The sequence below is a fragment of the Zeus faber genome, assembly GCF_960531495.2.
Source record: "Zeus faber genome assembly, chromosome: 17".
NCBI lineage: Eukaryota > Metazoa > Chordata > Actinopteri > Zeiformes > Zeidae > Zeus > Zeus faber.
In genome coordinates, this window is record NC_137204.1 from 10,855,987 (window position 1) to 10,880,461 (window position 24,475).

A 24,475-nucleotide genomic window follows, 5' to 3' on the forward strand; every position below is an offset into this window, starting at 1 on the left:
CAGCTGGTCATGAGACTTACTGACCAACCAACACAGTTCCATCTCAGACCAGAACTTCATTGCTATCTCACCCTTAAAGATGAACTGGCAGAATATCTCTTTACTGTCAGAGATGAAGCAGAGAGAGATCCTGACCAAGTATGTCCTCAGTGACCACAGTCCAGACTTTGAAAAAGGCAGACACAAAAATACTAAAGAGCAAAGATTATGTGGTCAGTGTAGGACAGGTGAGGTCATTGTAGGACAGGTGTGGTCATTGAAGGACAGGCGTGGTCAGTATAGGACAGGTGTGGTCAGTGTAGGACAGGTGTGGTCATTGTAGGACAGGCGTGGTCATTGTAGGACAAGTGTGGTCAGTGTAGGACAGGTGTGGTCAGTGTAGGACAGGCCAGTGCAGGACAGGTGTGGTCAGTGTAGGACAGGTGTGGTCGGTGAAAGACAGGTGTGGTCATTGTAGGACAGGTGTGGTCAGTGTAGGACAGGTTTGGTCAGTGTAGGAGAGGTGTGGTCAGTGAATGGACAGGAGTGGTCATTGTAGGACAGGTGAGGTCAGTGTAGAACAGGTGTGGTCATTGTAGGAAAGGTGTGGTCATTGTAGGACAAGTGAGGTCAGTGTAGAGCAGGTGTGGTTAGTGTAGGACAGGTGTGGTCATTGTAGGACCGGTGAGGTCAGTGTAGGACAGGTGTGGTCATTGTAGGACAAGTGAGGTCAGTGTAGAACAGGTGTGGTCATTGTAGGATGGGTGTGGTCATTGTAGGACAGGTGAGGTCAGCGTAGGACAGTTGTGGTCAGTTTAGGACAGGCCGGTGTAGGACAGGTTTGGTCCGTGTAGGACAGGTGTGGTCAGTGTAGGACAGGTGTGGTCAGTGTAGGACAGGTGAGGTAGAGACAGTTGCATTTTCTACTGCACCATCAACAATACAAAAACATCAGACTTTGCTAAATATAGACTAAAGAATAAAGACTCAGCATCATTCACCGCACTGTGTGATGAAGTAAAGATGGACGTGCTCCTTGGGGGAGGGACACACAGCTCCCCCAGATGGACGCTTCATCTTAGAGGGTCATCAACTGAGCTGTGACCTGCCCTCTACATACTGGTACATTTTATTTATTATAGAGAGAGAGAGAGATTTTAGATTTTTAAAAAAACAATTAATTGAACAAACATCCAAAACAGCGTTTTGAGTATGAAACAGTAAGAGGAAGTGAGAACTACACAAGAGAATAAATAATCATGAAGTTCAAGACATAATGAGTATTATTGTTGATAGTAGAAGTAAATGACTAAAATAAATAAACAAACACATTAATAGGGAGGGGGCTACAAATAGCCAAAAAAACAAAATAAATCGTCAAATCTTTAAAAGACAAAATATACGTAACATTATAATGAACATAATATATAAATGCCTCTCCTTGTTTGTGCAGTTTTACTGCATGTATATTATTGCACATATGTGTGAGTTGGTATGTGAGTGAGTGGATAGTAGTAGTACTGTAGTACGAAGAATGTCAAAAACACATACAACTGGGATCACTGTTATTTAACTACTAGTAATTAGTGATGCACGACTCATGCACGACTCGTCTGTGGCGAACAAATTCTTTAAATGACTGGGAGTGAAAAGAGTGAATCTTAGACTTAAAATCTGGAAATGTTTACTAAACTGAAGTTAAGTACAAGGAGAAAAAAGTCTCTGCATTTGTTAAAATTCATCTTGATTGTTATTTATTCACTCTTTGCATTCCACCGTTATAATATTCTTGACAGAATTCAAGTATTCTCGGGAGAGTTCCATTCACAACTCAGAGCTGAACCGACTCCTCCATCGTTCAGGAAGTCCTCCCTCGCTCACCGTGCGTCACACCGACTGAACCGAAAAACAAACAAAGAATCGGATGAACGCAACGACTCTTTTTACCGAGTGACTCGTCGGGAACCGAATCTCAAAAGAGGGTCAAAGCTTTCATCACGACCAGTAGTCGTGAAAGTTGTTCTGCTGGAGATGAGCATTGAGATTAATTAGCGTAGCCTTGCAATTTTGATGTTGCAACACGAGAGCTATTTTCCATTATTCCCCCCTCCCCCGCCCCCTCTACAGGTGGGCTAGGGAAACGCGGCAGGTTTCCTCGTCTTCCTCACCAGCTTCCTGGGCGTCATATTCATGTCTCGCTGTCTGAGCGACGTCAGCCTCATCATGACATCATAACCGCCGTTCAAGGTCCAGACTCCTCCACCATCGTAGGCCTCGCTCCTCCACCGCTCCGTGGACTCAGGACTCGTTCATCCCAGTCGCGACTCAACAACCGGAAAAAAGAGGAAATCTCTAACTCTACTCGTGTTGCTTGTTCCTAGACAATGTTTGGCTGTGGCTGTGACATTAAAGCCGCTTTAATACAGAGATCCCTCAATACTGCCCTGAAGAAGAGCCGTCGACATCACGGCTTTGCCTTTTGACACTTTTGACCACTTAAGTGCCATATTCCAGAGAAAACGGCTCCATCACCGCAGTGCAAAACCCCAGACCGGCAGGCAGCCGCAGCGGACATGCGCAGTAGAGTCGGCTCCTCGCCTACGTGACATCCGGCTGTAATGTGGTCGCAGAGGACGGCAAAAAGTTAAAATAGTTTGACTTTTTTGACGGCAAATGCCGTGTACCGTGGCTGTTGCCGGTGTTCTCTGCTGAGCTGCACCGTGCTGTCGTCCACGAACATGTTTGGTTTGCCGTCGCTTTGGACTAAATCGCAAATGACGTCATGTGATTTGTCGGTCCATTAGCGACGCAGCGTTGCTGTGCTGGCGTTTGAAGAGACGACGTGTGTCTCCTTCAACGGGATGAATGAATGGTCTTCAACCGTAGCTTTCAGAAGAAGCCATTCAACACCAGGTTTGCCCTTTAATGAGCTCGGCCTGGGAACCTTGCCCGCACGCCTCGCCAGGCGGCATCGTCTGGAGCTGCTTTATCCACGACACCGATCCCCAGTCTCTCTCTCTTTATGTTTTCATTCTTTACGTACGTAGCTCCGGGGCAGGGCCGTGTGTGCAGCCGTCCTGTGGGATCACGTGATGTGTTTGTCATGAAGTAGAGCAGATATACCCAACCAGACCAGGTGACGACCAAATGGGATTTCCCCAATCACGGATATAACAGTACTCTAAGAGTACTCTAAGAGGAAAGTTGAAACAGGTTGTTTTTTGGGAGCAACTGCAAAATTATGACTGTGTAAATTAATAAATTACACTACTGTGTAAAGTAATTGTATCACTGTAATAGTAACACTGATCCTATTGTAACTGCTCAGAGCAATATATGTGAGGTGACGGTATGTGTGTGTGGCGGGAGGCAGGGGAAAGAAATGCCTTAAAAATTGTGTTGAGGCATTTGAATTCCAGGCTCAGATCGGGGTTTCTGGCCTTTATCTGGAGTGTGGCTTCACAGGTCATAGACGTTAATATCATTCACTCTTTTGGGAGTAATGCTGCGATACTGTAGACCAACACGAGGCCTTTGAGACTAAACCTTTGTCCAGAGTTTCACACAATAAATAGAATTTCCCTCATCGGTGCCATTGAATACCAGAGTGACGATGTCGGCTGGTCAGGTTGTGATCTTTTCAAAGCCAAAGAAGTCCAAGAAAACCTTCAGTTTTACTTTGGAATGTTTGGAGTGTTTTGTGACTGGAGAAGTTCATCGTTCAGCCTGGCTGCAGTGTAGTTCTATGGTTGGGCGGTGTTTGCGGCTGTGGGTGGGGTTTCCAACGCCGCAAATAACGACGGTTCTCATCCTGAAGTAGGGCTGCACGATTAAGGATGAAATGATAATCATGATTATTTTACTCAATACTGTGATCACGATTATTGATCATGATTATTGATCCATTTGGGAAACAGAATTATTTTATGGCACTTTCTAAATCAACAGAAAACTGCCTTTACAATAATAATGTATTTTATAAACCTTGAAATAAAAAAGTGTTTTAACTGACTTCAGGACTACACCTACAAACAAAACATAAAAGAATGAAAATATTTGAAAACACATCCACAATAAATACATTTTGCTTGCATTCTGTAATTGTTTATGGTTATTGCGACCAGAAATTATAATTCGGGAATTTATTTTCTTTCATCCAGTTGTCTTCTGGAAACTCTTATTTTTTTGTCAAACATAATAAAGTTTAATAGTCACAAAATATTAGCTTGCCGACAGGAAGAGCCCGACCTGTGAACGACGCCATCACAAGCAATGCAATGCCATCATGTGACCTGTTGGGGACGTCATTTGCACACACACGCGTTGTGGCGATGATAATAAATACAGTTTTTTTATTAAATTATTCCACATTAACGGACCGATCTGGATCAAACTTGGACGACGGCATGTATGGGCCGCCCCCAATCCACATTTTGTTTAGCTTGTCCGTTGACTGCGTCGGATCCATGACATCCACAGACGAGCGACGTCAGGTTTTCATGAACAAAAACAGCAGAGGCTGGAGCCCCAATAAAAAGCGAAATAGACAAAGGTCGACAAGACAAAGAAATAAGGTCAAATAAAGGTGAAGAACAGCTCACATCAAGGTGTGTTCCTCCCATGTGTTGATCATTCTGCCCTTTCACCTAAAATTTCAGACATCGCTCGACTCCTTTTTAAACTCATTGTATCTTTTTCAATTAGTGTTGTTGTTGCCTCTAAAGGCCCTCATATTTGTGGCAGCTTCCCCCCCCCACATCTGCCTATCAGGATACTGGATCAACGTCTTAATCGCCCTGAGACGAGCGCCGCACAAGTACACACACACACACACACACACACACACACACACACACACACACACACACACACACACACACACACACACACACACGTGCATACTTTTTGGCAGCTCATTAACAGCCCACGATCCAGCGCCAAAGGGAATAACTGCATGTAGATGAGCGGTGTGTGTGTGCGAGCCACCTGGACAGACAGGAGGACATCTCTGTTGCAGGTTCAGAGGAATTAAGGTGCATTATGAGCTGCTGAAGGGGAGAACGGAGGCAGCGCTGACGACTGAGACTGTGTGTGTGAGTGCACAGGATGATCCTGATACAGAATGATAGTGCACAGAACACTGCTCCGTCAATAACACAACAGATGACTTGGATTCCTCATCAACTGTTTCATCCAATTTATTTTAAAAAGGTGTTTTTAAAGATGTCACATCAAGAAAATTCAAGCCTCCACATTCAATGGTTTTCATTATCACAGATATTTGAACAGAGTGAGTCTTATGTTCCCATCAAAACATGAAAAACATGTCATCAATATTTCTGGCTTTGACCTCTAGAGGGCTGCATGTGTTAAAGGACATCTCTTCATTTCATCTTTGTTAGAATTATTCCCAAGTAAGTAACTTCATTCTTTACTGGTATGTTACACATTTTAAAAATGGTGCAATCTTTAATATTCATTAATTATCACAGTGATGAGTTGAAGTAAAGACCTGCAGCTTGAATATCCCATAATATTTCCCAAAGGGGATCTGAGCAGCGTCTCTTCAAAACAGTGTAGTATCATCAGTGAACTGGTTGATGATGATTTGATTGTAAGCAACAGAGACGCCTTGTGATCCACTGATACTAATATGAGAAGCAAGAAGAAATGCTTCAAATTATCTGCTGACAAAACAACAGCTGATGTCACAGACCCTACGTCCATTTTGTTCTACAGTCTTTGGTTTGGACGGGAACAAAGTTGTACAAACAGCAAGAAGCAGAGCTGTGCCGTTCTCTAGAGAGTTATGAAATAACGGTAACATGCAGAAGACTGGACAGCAGCAGGTTGACAAACATCAACATGACTCCAAAACTTATTTTGACAGTAAAGTTTTATACAGATGTAGGGAAAATTACTATAACAAGATGTCATATACACAAATATACCACAGCATGGAAAGGCAAATACATACAGTGTTTATGAACTACGTGATAAAAACATTGAATATTCAGTTCAGCTTTTAGAGAGAGGATACTACACCTCCTCCATCTGACACAGAGACACGGAGGAACCAGAGAACAAACTGAATCCAGCGTGGAGTGGATTAATGAATGTGGTGTAGAAGGTGTAGAGGTGTCTCAGTGTGTCAGAGGAAACTGAGTAGAAGGACAGAGTGCCAGCAGACCAGTCCAGATACACTCCTACTCTGTGACGAGCAGAGGACAGAGGGAGATTTATGTCTGTTCCACTGTTATTGTACCAGGCAGAGCAATGATCATTAGAACAAGACAGAATCCAGGACTTGTCATTCAATCCCAGACAGCAGTCATCACTGCTTCTGATTCCTCTGTATGTCATTCCTATTTCAACCCTTCCTTCCCTCTCTACCTCCCAGTAGCAGCGTCCAGTCAGACCTTCTCTACACAACACCTGTTTCCAGATGTCAAATCTCTCTGTGTGATCAGGGCGTGGCTGCTCCTCTTCATCCTTCACCTTCCTGTTGTTGTCAGACAGATAGAGTTGTCTGTGTGCTGTGTTTGGGTCCAGTGTGAGTTTAACACCATCTGGTGGAGAACAATACACAATACAGCAACAGTTTATAATCTAACAAGTTCAAGTTCAAGTTCAAGATTGTCCATTTATCAGCAGCGTGATGAAGACACATGATGTCCACCATCATCTTCATTCTCAGTAGGATCTGAATGGATGGACGTCCAGTACTGCTGTGTGGAGGGACTTTCCATCTAAATAGTTGATAAATAGTAATGAATCAAACTAAACAGACACTTACACTTCCTCAGCCCTGGTTTTAGCCTCCACGCTCCACCGTGCTCCACCCTGGGAAGAACAGTCAGAGCAGAACGTTCTCTTAGATCAGGGAAACATGGACATTAAGAAGCTCCCGTATCCATCTTTTCCCATCATACATCAGTCATATGTGCTGTCTAACAACAAAGCACGTTCCCCAGCATCCCAGTATGATTGACCACATGGTTGTAGAGCGTCCTCCTTGTAGAAGAGCTTGTCAGGGAGTGTCAGCTGGTCTCTACATACCTGAGAGTGTCCAGTCTCCAGCGTGGGTCCTCCAGGCCAGCAGAGAGCAGCCTCACTCCTGCCTCTCCTGGGTGGTTGTAGCTCAGGTCCAGCTCTCTCAGATGGGACGGGTTGGAGCTCAGAGCTGAGGCCAGAGAAGCCACGCCCTCCTGTGTGAGCAGACAGCCTGACAAGCTGCAAACACAACATGAAGCACAAGGTGTCAACATCAGGAAAACGGTTACTACAGCAACAGACACATAATACAATGAGATGGAATATTTATTTGAAATTATTTTAGAAGTAGTATGCCAGCTCCGTGGTAGCAGGATGTGAACATTTACATTTAGCAGACGCTTTTATCCAAAGCGACTTACAATTATTCAAACACCGACGGACACAGCCATCAGGAGCAATTAGGGGTTAAGTGTCTTGCTCAAGGACACTACAGCGTGCTAGCAGGAGGAGCCTGGGATCGAACCAGCGACCTTTGGATTACTAGACGACCAGCTCTACCTCCTGAGCTACCATCCCCATGTGGAGACATGGAGGGATGAGTTGTTCCCCCTTACAACGTCATTATTAACAGACAGACGTCATTCAGAAATAACTGACCACTGATTGACCAATCAGTCATTATTCTATAGAGCCGTGTAATAATATCAGTCAAGTAGTTGTATGGGTGATTTAAAAATGTAAGATCATGCAGACACATATATGTTCCATGTTCTAAAACACTTTGTCAGAAGGACTTTCATGTAAATGCATCATTATTTGATGTCCATTCATGATACAGTTGGTTGCAGAGGTTGAGTAACACTGACCTGAGAGTGTCCAGTGCACAGTGTGGACTCCCCAGTCCAGCAGAGAGCAGCTTCACTCCTGAATCCTGCAGATCATTGGTGCTCAGGTCCAGCTCTCTCAGACGAGAGGAGTTGGAGCTGAGAAGTGAGGCCAGAGCTTCACAGCTTCTCTCAGACAGATTACAGCCTCTCAGCCTGCACACACACACACACACACACGCACGCACGCACGCACACACACACACACACACACACACACACTTAGGGACTTATATCTTAAGAGAATGTGTTTTCATCCAGGTCACATAAGGTAGATTGTACATTAAATACAATTTAACAGAATTAATAATAATAATAATACATCTACAAAGACATGATTATGAGAATGGACTCATGGATCTATGATTTGGCTTCAGAACACCTGGATAAAGCAGCTTCACATTATGTTGAGTCCTTTTGTAGGAGCCAATTGATGTATTGCCTTTGACCATTGAATACCTTTATTTTTTAATTACTCTGGACATTAAGTTTCTTGGAGTTGTTTTTGTGTTACAATGAACATGGTGGATGAAGACAAATACCCCATTAGGTCCCACAGTGGTTATAATAATAACATTTCATGGGAAAGTCACCATTTAAAATAACCACGACACCTTTGTTTTATTCCAATTTCACGTCTCTTCCATTATATTCTCCTGGATAATTGGTAGTTTTGACATTGTCTGTTTTGCTGGTCTTCATTCCATGTCTATCTTCCTCACTCTGCACCGATTGCTCTCCTAGCCATCCTGGAAGGAGGATCCCTCTCTCAAGTCCCTTCTCAAGGTTCCTTTATGTTTCTGTCTGGGATTCTGGGATTTTTTTCCTGGTCCGTAATTTTGGGTTGGGGGGGTCGTCATCTAACTGTCCTTTGAATGTGAGGATGTAAAGGTCTGTGAGACTGTAACTGTGATGGAAGCTGTGACTTTTTGGAACGTTGTTCAATTACATTGTTTGGAAAAAGGCTGTGGTTCAACTGTACGAGCTATCTAAGAGATATGGAATAAATAAATTGTTTTGACAAATTATCATTACCCTGATATGATTATTATATTCATTAATGTTATGATTAAGAATAATGATGTATATGTATTAGATGCATTGTGTAAATTAAGTTATATTACCTCTATTTAATAGTGTATATTGACATAGTGCTTTACAGTAAACATGTATACAAATCTCAATATGACTTAAATATTTAGGTCAAGGTTGAGTAACACTGACCTGAGAGTGTCCAGTGCACAGTGTGGACTCCCCAGTCCAGCAGAGAGCAGCTTCACTCCTGAATCCTGCAGATCATTGGTGCTCAGGTCCAGCTCTCTCAGACGAGAGGAGTTGGAGCTGAGAACTGAGGCCAGAGCTTCACAGCTTCTCTCTGACAGATTACAGCCTCTCAAGCTGCACACACACACACACACACACACGCACACAGACACGCACGCACGCACGCACGCGCGCGCGCGCGCGCGCGCGCGCGCACGCACACACACACACACACACACACACACACACACACACACAAAGATGAATACTTTTTTTTATATTAGATTTACACACATATTAACTTCTAATATCTCATCGGTTGTCAAACAGTGTGCACTTCATATATGTATGTTATCTGTGCACCTACAGAGATGTTTTGGAGGCTTTGACCATGGGCAGCAGCCTCAGAAGAGCCTCCTCTGAGGCAGAGTATTTCTTCAGGTCAAACACTTCCAGCTCCTCTTCTGATGACAGTAAGATGAAGACCAGAGCTGACCACTGAGCAGGGGAGAGGTTCACTGTGGAGAGACTTCCTGATCTCAGGTGATGTTGGATCTCCTCCACTAGAGAACAGTCATTCAGCTCATTCAGACAGTGGAACAGGTTGATGCTTCTTTCTGGAGAGAGATTCTCACTGAACTTCTCCTTGATGTAAAGCACTGTTTTCTGATTGGTCACTGAGGTACCTCCTGTCTGTTCCAGCAGGCCTGTTAGGAGCAGCTGATTGGTCTCCAGGGAAAGGCCCAATAGGAAGCGAAGGAACAAGTCCAGGTGTCCATTGACACTCTGCAAGGCCTTGTCCACAGCACTCTGGTAGAGGGAGTATAAGTCAGGTTTCTTGTTCTTTCCCTTAGATAACTTTGATGTTGGTTGTGGTTTTGACAGCAGATTGACACCGGTGCTGGTGAATGTCAGAAAGACATGAACAGCAGCCAGAAACTCCTGGATGCTCAGATGGACAAAGCAGAACACCTTGTCCTGGTAAAGCCCACACTCCTCTTTAAAGATCTGGGTGAAGACTCCTGAGTACACTGAGGCTGCTCTGACATCAATGCCACACTCTGCCAGGTCTGCTTCATAGAAGATCATGTTTCCTTTCTCCAGCTGCTCAAAGGCCAGTTTTCCCAGGGACAGAATGATCTTCTTGCTCTCTGTATTCCAGTGTGGATCTGTCCCAGATCCTCCATGATACTTGACATTCCCCTGTATGGACTGAACCAGCAGGAAGTGGATGTACATCTCAGTCAGGGTCTTGGGCATCGCTCCTCTCTGGGCTGTTGTCAGGATGTGATCCAGAACCGTAGCAGTGATCCAACAGAAGACTGGGATGTGACACATGATGTGGAGGCTGCGTGATGCCTTGATGTGGGAGATGATGGTGTCAGCCTGCTTCTCTTCTCTGAATCTCTTCCTGAAGTATTCCTCCTTCTGTGGGTCACTGAAGCCTCTCACCTCTGTCACCATGTCCACACACTCAGGAGGGATCTGATTGGCTGCTGCAGGTCGTGTGGTTATCCAGAGGCGAGCAGAGGGAAGCAGGTTGCCCTTGATGAGGTTTGTCAGCAGAACGTCCACTGAGGTGGACGCTGTGACATCAGTCCACATCTCATTGTTCTGGAAGTCCAGAGGAAGTCGACACTCATCCAGACCGTCCAAGATGAACACAACTTGGAACTTGTCGAAGCTGCAGATTCCTGATTCTTTGGTTTCAATAAAGAAGTGATGAACAAGTTCCACCAAACTGAACTGCTTCCCTTTCAGCAAGTTCAGCTCTCTGAAGGTGAATAGAAATGTGAAGTGTATGTCTTGGTTGGCTTTGTCTTCAGCCCAGTCCAGAGTGAACTTGTGTGTTAACACTGTTTTACCAATGCCAGCCACGCCCGTTGTCATCAGTGTTCTGATTGGTTGATCTTGTCGAGGTAAGGGTTTAAAGATGTCTTGACATTTGATTACTGTTTCTTCTGTCACTGTTTTCCTGGAAGCTGCTTCAATCAGTCTGACCTCATGTTCCTGGTTGACCTCCTCACCCCCTCCCTCTGTGATGTAGAGCTCTGTGTAGATCTGGTTCAGAAGTGTTGGTTGTCCTGCTTTAGCGATTCCCTCGTACAAACACTGGAACTTCTCCTTCAGATGAGACTTCAGTTTACATCGGCAGACAGGAACAAGATTTACTGAAAGAAGAAGCAACAGAGAACATCAATGAGTAGATGTTATTGTCAATGAGAATTATGTCAATATTTCCTGCTAAATGTATAAAACTCACAAACCCATGTTGTCTATTTAGCTCATCACAGTTGGAACAAGCAGACTAACTGACTGTATGTGTGTGATGTGGAGGTTAACTGTGCAGTTGGTCATAAATCTGCAGCTTTACTGATATTAACATGTTCCACCATGATAACCAACATGTAGCTTTACTGGCTTATTAGTAGCAGACCATTCTACTCTGATATGGAGGTGGAGAAATCTCCCAAAGGTACTAGTACTATGATAAATCTCCCATTAAAAAGGTTCTAGTAGTACCGTAAATCTACATTTACATTTACATTTACATTTAGTCATTTGGCAGACGCTTTTATCCAAAGCGACTTACAAGGGAGAATAACATTCAGCTACATTGCGACAGAGATTAGTGTTACAACAACATTGGTGTAACAATAAATACTGCAAGGTGGTGCAAAGTAATTGTAGATTAGGACAGGAGGTACTCACTGAAGAGCTGGGTCTTCAGGTGCTTCTTAAAGACAGAGAGGGAGGTCCCCGCTCTGGTCATTTTTGGCAGCTCGTTCCACCAACGTGGAACTACAAATGAGAATAGCCTGGATTGCCGTGGCTGTATGGCCGGCAGAGCCAGGCGACGCTCATTTGACGAGCGCAGCATCCGGGGGGCAACATGTGCTCTTACAAGAGCATTTAAGTAGGCGGGAGCATTCCCAACAATCACTCTGTAGGCCAGCATAAGAGACTTGAACTTGATGCGGGCGGCTACAGGTAACCAGTGGAGCTCGATGAGCAGCGGAGTGACATGTGCCCTCTTTGGCTGGTTGAACACCAGTCGCGCCGCCGCATTCTGTATCATCTGAAGTGGCTTCACCGCACAGGCCGGCAAGCCTGTTAAGAGGGCATTGCAGTAGTCGAGACGGGACATCACCAAGGTTTGTACCAGCAGTTGAGTGGCATATTGGGTCAGGTACGGCCTGACTTTTCGGATGTTGAGTAGTGCGAAGCGGCAGGACCGGGAGACTGCGGCAACATGGTCCGAGAATGTCAGTTGGTCATCAATAATGACACCAAGATTCCTTGCAGCCTTGGTAGGAACAAGAGATAGAGAGTCCATTTTAATATCAATGTTGTGATAAATACCTTGTTTGGCCGGGAAGACCAGCAGTTCCGTTTTCGCCAGATTTAGTTGAAGATGATAATCCTTCATCCATGTGGATATGTCAGCGAGACAATCCGAGATCCGCGTCGAGATAGTAGGGTCGTCTGGCGGGAAGGACAGATAGAGTTGAGTATCATCCGCATAGCAGTGATATGAAAAGCCATGTGAGCGGATGATCGGGCCCAGTGAGGTGGTGTATATGGCAAAGAGGAGGGGTCCTAGCACCGAGCCTTGGGGCACCCCTGTGGTGAGGTTGTGAGGCACAGACAGCTGGCCTCGCCATGTCACACTGAACGAGCGCCCAGTAAGGTAAGATTCGAACCAGGAAAGTGCACTGCCCGTTATGCCCATGCTTGAGAGTATGGACAGGAGTATGCAATGATTGACAGTGTCAAAAGCAGCTGATAAGTCTAGCAGAATGAGGACCGAGGATTTGGCAGCAGCTCTAGCAGTTTTTAAGGCCTCTGTCACAGACAACAGGGCTGTTTCAGTGGAGTGACCACTTTTGAAGCCAGATTGAAGTGTATCAAGAAGGTTGTTTCTTGACAGGTACTCTGTAACCTGTCTAGAGACCGCCCTCTCTAAGGTTTTGGAAAGGAATGGGAGGAGAGAGACCGGCCGATAGTTTCCTACTTGATTGGGATCGAGTGAGGGTTTTTTGAGCAGTGGTGCGACCCGAGCCGCTTTGAAAGCGGAAGGGAAAGTGCCGGAAGTTAGGGAAGAATTAATCACATGTGTGATTGCCGGGGTGATAGTCGGTGATATGGCTTGAAGGAGGTTGGATGGGATCGGATCTAGCGGACAGGTAGTGGGACGGCTACATGTTAGTAGTTTAGATACCTCACTTTCAGCGAGGGGGGTGAAACCAGGGAACGATGAGCCTAGGGCTGGAGAAGACAGGTTGTGAGTAAGTTGTTTAGTGAATTGGCTGCTGATGGCTGCCACTTTGTTAGTAAAAAAGGAGGCAAGGCAGTCGGCAGTGAGGTTAGTAGCTGGGGGAGGTGGTGGAGGGTAAAGCAGAGACTTGAAGGTGGCGAATAACTTACGTGTGTCTGTGGCACCGTTGATCCTATCGTTGAAGAAGGCCTTCTTGGCAGCAGTGATGCTGGAGGAGAAGGAGGACAGCAGTGTCTGGTAGCTAGCAAGATCCTCAGTTGTTTTGGATTTGTGCCATTTCCTCTCGGCTGCTCTGAGGTCGGTGCGCGTTGTCCGGAGGGTGTCAGTCAGCCAAGGGTGCGACTGGGTTGAACGAGCAGGTCTGGTGGATAGTGGACACAGGCTATCCAGACATGAGCTCAAGGTGGAGCAGAGGGAGTCAGTGGCATCATTAACCTGCAGAGAGGAGAAAGTGCCGTGGGGTGGAAGAGAAGAGGAGAGCACAGAGGAGAAGTGGGTGGGAGACAAGTTGCGGAGATTGCTGCGGATAGTAACCATGGGTGGGGAGGTGGGGGGTTGTTTTGGTAGCTGGACATTGAAGTGGATGAAGAAGTGGTCAGAGAGATGAAGAGGAGTGACCCATAGGTTGTCGGTGGTACAGCTCCGAGCAAGAATGAGATCAAGCTCTTTGCCAGCCTTGTGAGTCGGTGGAGTCGGGATCTGTCTTAGGTCGAACGAGCGAACCAAAGACAGGAAGTCAGCCGAGCTCGCACTGTCCAAGTGGATGTTCATGTCTCCGAGGACGAGCATGGGACACTCGTGCTCAGGGATTGATGACAGCAGGGTGTCAAGCTCATGTAGGAAGTCACCTAGTTGTCCTGGTGGACGGTAGATGACGACCACATAGGCTTTCACCGGAGCAGTCACCAAGACGGCGTGATATTCAAAGGAGGCAAAGTTGTTTAAAGGCAGCAGTGGATTAAATTTCCATGTGTTGGAAATTAGCAGGCCAGTCCCACCACCACGGCCAGATGGTCTGGATGTGTGGGAGAATGAGTAGTTAGTGGAGAGTGCAGCCGGGGTTGCGCTATCTTCCGGTTTAATCCATGTCTCAGTGAGAGCAAGGAGCTCTAAGGAGAGTTGGTTGGCATGACCAGAAATGAAGTCTGCCTTGTTAACTGCAGATCGACAATTCCACAAGCCAACAGAGAAGGAGGTCTTTGCAGAAGATGTTTGCTGCAGGGACCTGAGGTTACCCGGATTGCATCGGCGTATGGTATAACGACGCTTTCTGGGTGACCTTGAAGTTGTAGGGATGCGGTAGTAGCACATTTTGTATGGAGTGAGAGAAAGAAGGCAGGTTTGCCTTGTTCGGTGTCCTTGCTTCGGTTGACGTGCAGAGGTAGACGTGCGTCTTCACACGAGAGCGACTACAAATGGGCCAATGCTTGAAGCTAACGCTTCAAGGGCAGGACCATAAATAGGTGATAGAATACAGCTGCTTGTGTGATTAGGGTTGCACCTGGCTAAGAGCACGCCCACATAAGAGAGGACTTACCTGAATAGGGGGTGTGTCTGGAACACAAGCTTGTTGGCAGATCAGCAAATAGCAGTGAAATGTACAGAGTCAATCCAGTAGTCCAAGTTGCAATATTACAATACGAGCAGTGATACACTACACAGCAACCTCAGCACTAGAGCTCGACTAGAGCTTTAATCTACCATTAAAAAGGTACTAGAACTACTATAAATCTCCGACTGTCTCTTAGCGACTGTATCCTAGCGACTGTCTCCTAGCGACTGTCTCCTTGAAATATCTCTGAACTCTACATGTAGAGAACTGGTAGAGCTCTCATTTTCTTCTCAGAAACAGTTGTACTAATAAAGCAGAGAACCCGAGTGGAATGTTCCCTTAAATGTGTGAATCCTTACTCCTCGACTCTCTCCTAGCGACTGTCTCCTAGAGACCGTCTCCTAGCGACTGTCTCCTTGGGATTGTCTCGTAGCGACTGTGTCCGAGCGACTGTCTCCTTGCGACTGTCTCCTAGTGACTGTCTCCTAGCGACTGTCTCCTGGATATATCTCTGAACTCTACATGTAGAGAACTGGTATTGCTCTCATTTTCTTCTCAGAAACAGTTGTACTAATAAAGCAGAGATCAGAGTGGAATGTTCCTTTAAATGTGTGAATCACAGTCTCTTACTGCTCTGCAGAGAGTCAGCCACATCCTCCTGCTTCATCCTCCTCAGGAAGTGCAGTGTGATGTTCACAACTCCCTCTCTGGCGCTCCTCCTCTGCTCCTCTTCCTCACCGTCCACCTCATCATCCTCTTCCTCCCTCTGCCTCTCTGAGCATTGTGGGTCATCTGGACTCAGAACCCTCCGGAGCCTCTTCAGCTCCTCCTTCACAAAGGTGACCATGTTGTCCTCCAGCAGCTGAAACAGAAGAACATCAGTGAGAACTTTACTGTCCTGGATTCACATCCCACTGGTGTGAAGAGGAAGCATGGAGACCATCAGCACCACAACACATGCTGCTTCATGTCATTTGGAGCTTGTTGGACATTTACACACCAGGAATAAGGAGTCCAGGTCTGTTTGATGCTGCTGTCCAGACTGACCACTGGTGACCTCTGACCTCTGCTGGTCTCTGTGGAGAACACACACACACACACACACACACACACACACACACACACACACACACACACACACACACACACACACACACACACACACACACACAACACACACACACACACACAGTTAGAGGTGACACTCTTGAATGTGACAGAGGTTGAAGGTTCTGATGGGACTGAAAAACGATCCGGGACTTTGACTCACAGAGCGACCCACCACACGAGTCCTGTTCCCAAATACATATTCACACTCCACCTCCTTTGATTCGGTGCTATCCTTGGCTGTTTTCACCTTTCTTTTCCTCTCCATTTCACTGTGGTTCACAATCAACACTCCCATCAATGAAAACAAGGTGGTATTCACCAGTCGTGTTCTTCAAAACTGACGGACAAGTTCAAGTTTAGAGGGGTCCCTCGTGCAGCCCCAGCCACACCTTTTTATTTGACACATTTGGATCCTACCACACAAATATATATAGACAGAATTCAACATTTGAACAAATGGAAATATGCCTTAATAAGTATAAAACATTAATACAACTAAAAATACAATTCATTATAAACAGGCAACAGACGGGATTAGTCATTTTAAAACAACGTCCCACAATGCATCAGGGCAGGTTGACATGGTTGCAGCAGTTGATATCAATATCCAATATCACAGGAAGCTTGAATTCAGTGCACTACACGTTCTTTTAAAGTTGAAGCAGTAATTTATATATTTCTACTTCACTAAATGGATATACACAATCATTTAAACAACAAAAGCCCTCCCTATCACTGACATTGTGCTTTAACGCTGGTTCTGACCAATTCATTTCCTCCTGACTTGTTCCCTCTGCTCAGTAGAGAATGATAACAACCATCTCCTCTGTTTCCATCATCTGTTTGAAAGTCCTACCTCTTCTGCCTGGAGGGGCGGCCATCTTTAAACACCAATGGTATATTCATCGACCAGTCGCTCTTCATGGAGACACAGCTGGGTTCAGGACAGTCTGCTCTCTCCTGATGGAATCTACCAGATAAACAATAACCACCATCTGGACGTTAGGATTTGAGGATGTTTAACTGTTGTATTTGATCAACTATTTTATAAATCCTCACCTCTGCTCCGTAGACTGATCTCCATCCTTAAACACCAAAGGTATATTTATAGATTGGTCACTCTTCATGGAGACACAGCTGGGTTCAGGACAGTCTGCTCTCACCTGATGGAATCTACCAGATAAACAATAAGCATTACATTACATTTAGCAAACGCTTTTATCCAAAGTGACTTACAATTGTTCAAACACTGACGGACGCAGCCATCAGGAGCAATTAGTGTCTTGCTCAAGGATCACTAGACCACCAGCTCTACCGCCTGAGCTACCATCTAAGCACCATCTGGACGTTAGGATTTGAGGATGTTTAACTGTTGTATTTGATCAACTATTTGATAAATCCTCACCTCTGCTCCGTAGACTGATCTCCATCTTTAAACACCAAAGGTATATCCATAGATTGGTCACTCTTGATGGAGACCCCACTGGGTCCAGGACCCGCTGTACTCTCCTGCTGCTCTGGGCTTCAACACAACACACACAGAGCTTTTCCTCAGACTAATGAAGGTGTAGTGACATCACTTTTGGACTCTGAGATGGACAACAGTCACAGACGCTCAGAGATCCTCATGTTACCTCTTAGCTTTGCTCGGGCCGCCATGTTCCCCAGACTGAGTTGTTTTAGTGGTGGGACGACCCTCCTCTCTCTCCTCAGTCACATTCATAGTTGATTGCAGACCTTTAAATTCAGACAGCATGATGATGTCACAGTGTTTCACTTAACCACAGGTGGTCAAAGTCCGGCCCACAGGCCAAACAGGTTCTACAACAACATTTAAACAGAAAGAGTTTACTACAAGCTCTGCATGTTATTCATCACAACACACTTTGCACTTCAAACCAATAACAACAATACCTGCATTTCTTTTTGGTCAGAACAAGCTCTGTATTTCTACCCAATCAGATGCCGCGAACAGCACGTTTCACTGATCACATTGAATGAGGGATGAATATTGATCATCACTCTTCCAGTTTCACAGCATTTAACTCAAACTGAATGATTTACAGTCTCCAAGAAGTCACCGTTCATCCATTGTGTCCAAACAGAAAGACACTTTTCTTGACCTTGGCTCATGTGACCATGTGGTGGTCTCTCTCTCCCAGTCCATGAAGTGGTTCTGTCTCTCTCGCTGGTCTATCATCTCTACTTTGAGATTCTCTCACTTGTGTTGATGTTTCTTTGTTCCAGTCTTCACTCTTTGCATCTCAAACATTCCTTTCTATTCTCTTCAGGTTAAAAAGGAATGACTTCCTGCAACACCAGATTGTTCGAGATTTCCTGTAAATCTCATCCCTTTCAGTAAGACAGGCAGATAGACGGGTATATCATAAGTGAGACATGATCAGTAAGGCAGGTATGTAAGCAGTGAGACAGGTACATGTATTTTACATATAAAGCTTGAAACTAAGGTCATTCCCTTCTCCGACCTGGTGTTCTACATGAAGCGGATGCAGATCAAATGTTTTTCAGTCCAACCTGTGGAACCTCTTCAAATAGAAGGTAAATGATCAACAAGAACCAACGTCACATTCTAGCTTTCTTCAAAAATACATGAGCTCATACAAATATAGTGTCGGGAGCTGTGTTCCTACCTCACCCTTCATACGTCCACTGTTCCCTGGTCAGTTCCAGTCCGTTGAATCCACTGAGACATTTGACCTTCTTGATGTGTAGAGAGAAGACGTTGCTGTTCCTCCACAGCCCGTCCTGGCTGCTTGTGTTCATTTGTTCCTCCTCAGTAAAACTTTCCTTCTCAAGTGTTATCACATGAGTTTGAAGTCAAACCGGTCCAACCAGGAACCGAGAACCAACTCCCACATCAGCGAGTGCAGACGGACTGTGTGTACAGCAAGTGTTGCACAGCAGCTAACTGAGTGGTAGGTCCAGCTCACACTGAGAAGGTGTGAACGCAGGTGGAGATATGGCTCCATCTCTAATCCTCAGTGAGCAGGTACAACGACGCTGGCTTCACCCTCCAAAGCACAGGCAACTTGACCCTCCTGCATTTTAAATGTTGTGGAACATTGATATTGTTGTGGATCTGTCAAACCAATTAAAACCAATCAAAAAAGCACCAACACATATGTGGCTGAAATTAAACAAAATCACATCAAATGTGATAACGATTTATATATATGTGCAGCATACCAACCCCCCCCCAACCCCCGCCCCCGGAATCTCCCTATTTTAACAAATACCTTTTTGACCATCTCCAAGTACAGATCAACCGCTACCAGGCCCAGAAAGGGGGTTCTGCTGATGGAGACCTGAACGCCACAACAGGATGTGAGCCTGATACAATTAATGCTATCATATAATAATAGAACCCAGAATCACGAGGCAGAATCTGTGTGAGCACCTTGTGTCGATTCTGCACATTTTAGTATTTTTAGAGCTTATAGAGCTTATTGTGTGTAATCACCGGGTGTCATGACATTTCACTGCATATATGTATGACCGTATGTATATGTATGTGACAAATAACCTCTTGAACTTGATATAGTGGATGCTACTGGCAACAGTCACATCTTCAGACACCTTCACTGTACCTCAACCCCACCCCTTCACTGTACCTCAACCCCACCGCTCCTCAGAGAAACAACCCCGACCGTGTTGTCAACAAAACAGGCAAAGAGCTGGTGCATCTCTGTGGCTCCTTAGGCCTGTACATGCTTCATGGTAGGGTCAGAGGGGAGTCTCTAGGGAGGTTCACGTACTGTTCAGCTCTTGACTATCGTAGTTGACTGTGTTCACTGACCTGGACCCCTTCTCTATATATTCAATATTTTTCACAAATCAGCCAATAAAGGTCTTATTAAAAATAGCTCTGTGGTATCTTGGTATTTTGCCTTCAGGTAACTGAGACCAACTCCTGGTTTGTTCACCTTTTATCAACCGTCTTCAGCAACATGTGGCGCGGCCGTAACATGCCAGGCTGGCTATCAGTACAACACATGACAGAGAGGGTGAAGGAGCATTTACTTAAGATAGAGTCACTCTACTGGCGAAGTCATATAATTGCACTCTATCACATCCCTCCCTTCTTAGCTCTTGCTTTTCTGTCCTTTAGTTAACCAATGAAAATAATAATACACCACAGCATTTTCTTTCCCATCTAGCCAATAACATATAAACTTATATATATATATATATATTAGCTTGCTGTACCCTGCTTCCTTTTTATAAATGTATGTAACCATCACAATGTCAGAACGCCTTTTATTTCTTCTGAACACTTTGTTATCTACTTTTCTTTCTTTTTATTTATTTATTAGAACACTCATCTCCACCTTAAGGAGACTAGGGTACATTCTTGCCCCTAAAGGCATCCACTTTATGTGGAGTAGTCTTTCAAATGGTTTGGAGGACGTTGGTCCCTCCTTAATATGTGCAATCCGTCGGCTGATATACCCCCTGGTGCTGGGTCACCACTGGCACAGCACTGTCCTCTCTTTGGTGAGAACTCACCTTCCTCAAAGTTGCGATGTTTGGCGTGCCTGTCATGGTAGTTTTTCTGACTTGTTTGTTTTGACTCTACTTTTCGTTTTAAATCTGGGTGCATCAAGTCAAGTGTACACCTCAGCTTCCTTCCCATCATCATCTCAGCTGGTGACAATCCAGTAGTCGACTGTGGAGTGATGCGATAGCCAAACAAAGCCCTATCCACCCTTGTCTCTATTGTCCCAGCTGTGCTGTTCTTCATCAGCTCCTTGAATGTTTGCACCGCCCTCTCTGCTAGACCATTAGATGAGGGGCTCCAGGGAAGTGTTTCAAAGAGTTTGTGTCCGGGGTGGAAGGGGTCAGCCACAATCTAACCTGCACACCTCACGGTCCTTGAGGCATACAGGTCCTGGAGAGATGGCAGATTGTGTGTATATATATATCTATATATATATATAGATATATATATACATATATATATATACACACACACACTTCTTTTTGGATACAGATTATAAATATTTTCTGTGGATATACTGACTTAAATTTTGACTTGATTTTATTTATTTTGAGCAGAATATTTTTTTTTTGTTCGTATACTTCTAGTTCTATTTCTGTTTTTATACTATTTCATTTCATACGGTGCACTACCTCTGTAGGCACTGCCACTTTGCATTTCACTGCATACCTGTATGCATGTGATGAATAAAAACCTTGAATCTTGAATCTACATTAATGAACTAGTGGTGTTGTTGGAACAATCTGCAGCCCTGCAGGCCACACCCTCAACAAGAAGGAAGTAAAATTCCTGCTCGATGCAGATGACCTGGTGTTGCTGTCACCCACAGAGTAGAGTCTGCAGAAGCCTCTGGATCTGTTGGAGCAATACTGCCACAACTGGGCCCTGCCAGTAAACTTAAAGAAATCCAAAATAATGATCTTCCAGAAAAAGCCCAGTTCTCAGGAAAACAGACACATGTTCGCCCTCGGAAACACCGCACCAAAACACACCCTGTCCTATGATGACCTCAGTGCCTCTGAAAACTTTGGTCCGGCAGTGAATGCACTGAAAGAGAAGGCCTGTAGAGCCGTGTGGTCAGTGTAGGACAGGCCAGTGTAGGACAGGTGTGGTCAGTGTAGGACAGGTGTGGTCATTGTAGGACAGGCATGGTCAGTGTAGGACAGGTGTGGTCGGTGTTAGACAGGTGTGGTCATTGTAGGACAGGTGTGGTCAGTGAATGGACGGGTGTGGTCATTGTAGGACAGGTGAGGTCAGTGTAGAACAGGTGTGGTCATTGTAGGACAGGTGAGGTCAGTGTAGAACAGGTGTGGTCATTGTAGGAAAGGTGTGGTCATTGTAGGACAAGTGAGGTCACTGTAGAACAGGTGTGGTCATTGTAGGACAGGTGTGGTCATTGTAGGACAGGTGAGGTCAGTGTAGGACAGGTGTGTTCATTGTAGGACAGGTGTGGTCATTGTAGGACAAGTGAGGTCAGTGTAGAACAGGTGTGATCAGTGTAGGACAGATGTGGTCACTGTAGGACAGGTGTGGTCAGTGTCGGACAGGTGTGGTCATTGTAGGACAGGCGAGGTCAGTGTAGGAAAGGTGTGGTCAGTGTAGGACAGATGTGGTCAGTGTAGGACAGGTGTGGTCAGTGTAAGACAGGTGTGGTATGTGTAGAACAGGTGAGGTCAGCGTAGGACAGGTGTGGTCAGTGTAGGACAGGCCAGTGTAGGACAGGTTTGGTCAGTGTAGGACAGGTGTGGTCATTGTAGGACAGGTGTGGTCAGTGAATGGACGGGTGTGGTCATTGTAGGACAGGTGTGGTCAGTGTAGAACAGGTGTGGTCATTGTAGGACAAGTGAGGTCAGTGTAGAACAGGTGTGGTCATTGTAGGACAGCTGTGGTCATTGTAGGACAGGTGAGGTCAGTGTAGGACAGGTGTGTTAATTGTAGGACAGGTGTGGTCATTGTAGGACAAGTGAGGTCAGTGTAGAACAGGTGTGATCAGTGTAGGACAGATGCGGTCAGTTTCGGACAGGTGTGGTCAGTGTCGGACAGGTGTGTTCATTGTAGGACAGGTGTGGTCATTGTAGGACAGGCGAGGTCAGTGTAGGAAAGGTGTGGTCAGTGTAGGACAGGCCAGTGTAGGACAGGTTTGGTCAGTGTCAGACAGGTGTGGTCTGTGTAGAACAGGTGAGGTCAGCGTAGGACAGGTGTGGTCAGTGTAGGACAGGCCAGTGTAGGACAGGTTTGGTCAGTGTCAGACAGGTGTGGTCAGTGTAGGACAGGTGAGGTAGAGACAGATGCACTTTCTACTGCACCGTCAACAATACAAAAACATCAGACTTTTCTAATTATAAATTAAATTGACTCAGCATCATTCACCGCACTGTGTGATGAAGTAAAGATGGCCGTGCTCCTTGGGGGAGGGACACACAGCTCCCCCAGATGGACGCTTCATCTTAGAGTGTCATCAACTGAGCTGTGACCTGCCCTCTACATTCTGGTACATTTTATTTATTATAGAGAGAGAGAGAGATTTTAGATTTTTGTAAAAACGATTAATTGAACAAACATCCAAAACAGCGTTTTGAGTTTGAAACAAGAGGAAGTGAGAACATACACAAGAGAATAAATAATCATGAAGTACATAGGATAAACAAAGACATAATGAGTAGCATTATTGTTGATAGTAGGAGTTAATGAATAAAATAAATAAACAAACAAACACATTCATAGGGAGGGGGCTACAAATAGCCAAAAAACAAAAGAAATAATTAAATCTTTAAAAGACAAAATATACGTAACATTATAATGAGCATAATATATAAATTCCTCTCCTTGTTTGTGCAGTTTTACTGCATGGATATTATTGCACATATGTGTGAGTTGGTATGTGAGTGAGTGGATCGTAGTAGTAGTGTAGTATGAAGAATGTCAAACACATACAACTGTGATCACTGTTATTTAACTACTAGTAGTTAGTGATGCACGACTCATGCACGACTCATCTGTAGCGAACAAATCCTTTAAATGACCTGGGAGTGAAAAGAGTGAATCTTAGACTCAAAATCTGGAAATGTTCACTGAACTGAAGTAAAGTACAAGGAAAAAAAAGTCTCTGCATTTGTTAAAATTCATCTTGATTGTTACTTATTCACTCTTTGCATTCCACTGTTATAATAATTCTTGACAGAATTCAAGTATTCTTGGGAGAGTTCCATTCACAACTCAGAGCTGAAACCGACTCCTCCATCGTTCAGGAAGTTCTCCCTCGCTCACCGTGCTTCACACCGACTGAACCGAAAAACCGACAAAGAATCGGACGAACGCAACGACTCTTTTTACCGAGTGACTGGTTGGGAACCGAATCTCAAAAGAGGGTCAAAGCTTTCATCACGACCAGTAGTCGTGAAAGTTGTTCTGCTGGAGATGAGCATTGAGATGAATTAGTGTAGCCTTGCAATTTTGATCTTGCAACACGAGAGCTATTTTCCATTATTCCCCCTCCCCCGCCCCCTCTACAGGTGGGCTAGGGAAACGCGGCAGGTTTCCTCGTCTTCCTCACCAGCTTCCTGGGCGTCGTATTCATGTCTCGCTGTCTGAGCGACGTCAGCCTCATCATGACATAACCGCTGATCAAGGTCCAGACTCCACCCTCGTAGGCCTCGCTCCTCCTCCTGGTAGAATGAGCGAATCCCTCCCCATCTTCCCTCGCAGACTGAAGACGCCGTCTCTTCAGACCAAACCTGGCCCTGTCTACGCCCTGAGCATCTCTTTTCCCTTTACTGTCTGAATGACATTCCAACCGGAAAAAAGAGGAAATCTCTAACTCTACTCGTGCTGCTTGTTCCTAGACAATGTTTGGCTGTGGCTGTGACATTAAAGCCGCTTTAATACAGAGATCC

The 24,475-nt window shown here is 45.2% G+C and overlaps 1 protein-coding gene across 1 annotated transcript in view; it reads right to left on the bottom strand.

Moving 5' to 3' along the window:
* LOC307243536 (uncharacterized protein) overlaps window positions 1-15,815 on the bottom strand; it is a gene marked incomplete at its 3' end in the record, with an annotated part of 28,734 nt that extends 12,919 nt beyond the window's left edge. Inside the window, 7 exon segments of the mRNA XM_080018364.1 lie at window positions 6,025-6,548; window positions 6,776-6,822; window positions 7,039-7,212; window positions 7,842-8,015; window positions 9,084-9,257; window positions 9,490-11,293; window positions 15,584-15,815. Of these exon segments, the coding sequence (XP_079874490.1) occupies window positions 6,025-6,548; window positions 6,776-6,822; window positions 7,039-7,212; window positions 7,842-8,015; window positions 9,084-9,257; window positions 9,490-11,293; window positions 15,584-15,800 (3,114 nt within the window). The 5' untranslated portion in view covers window positions 15,801-15,815.
* Between the last annotated feature and the right edge of the window lie 8,660 nt (window positions 15,816-24,475).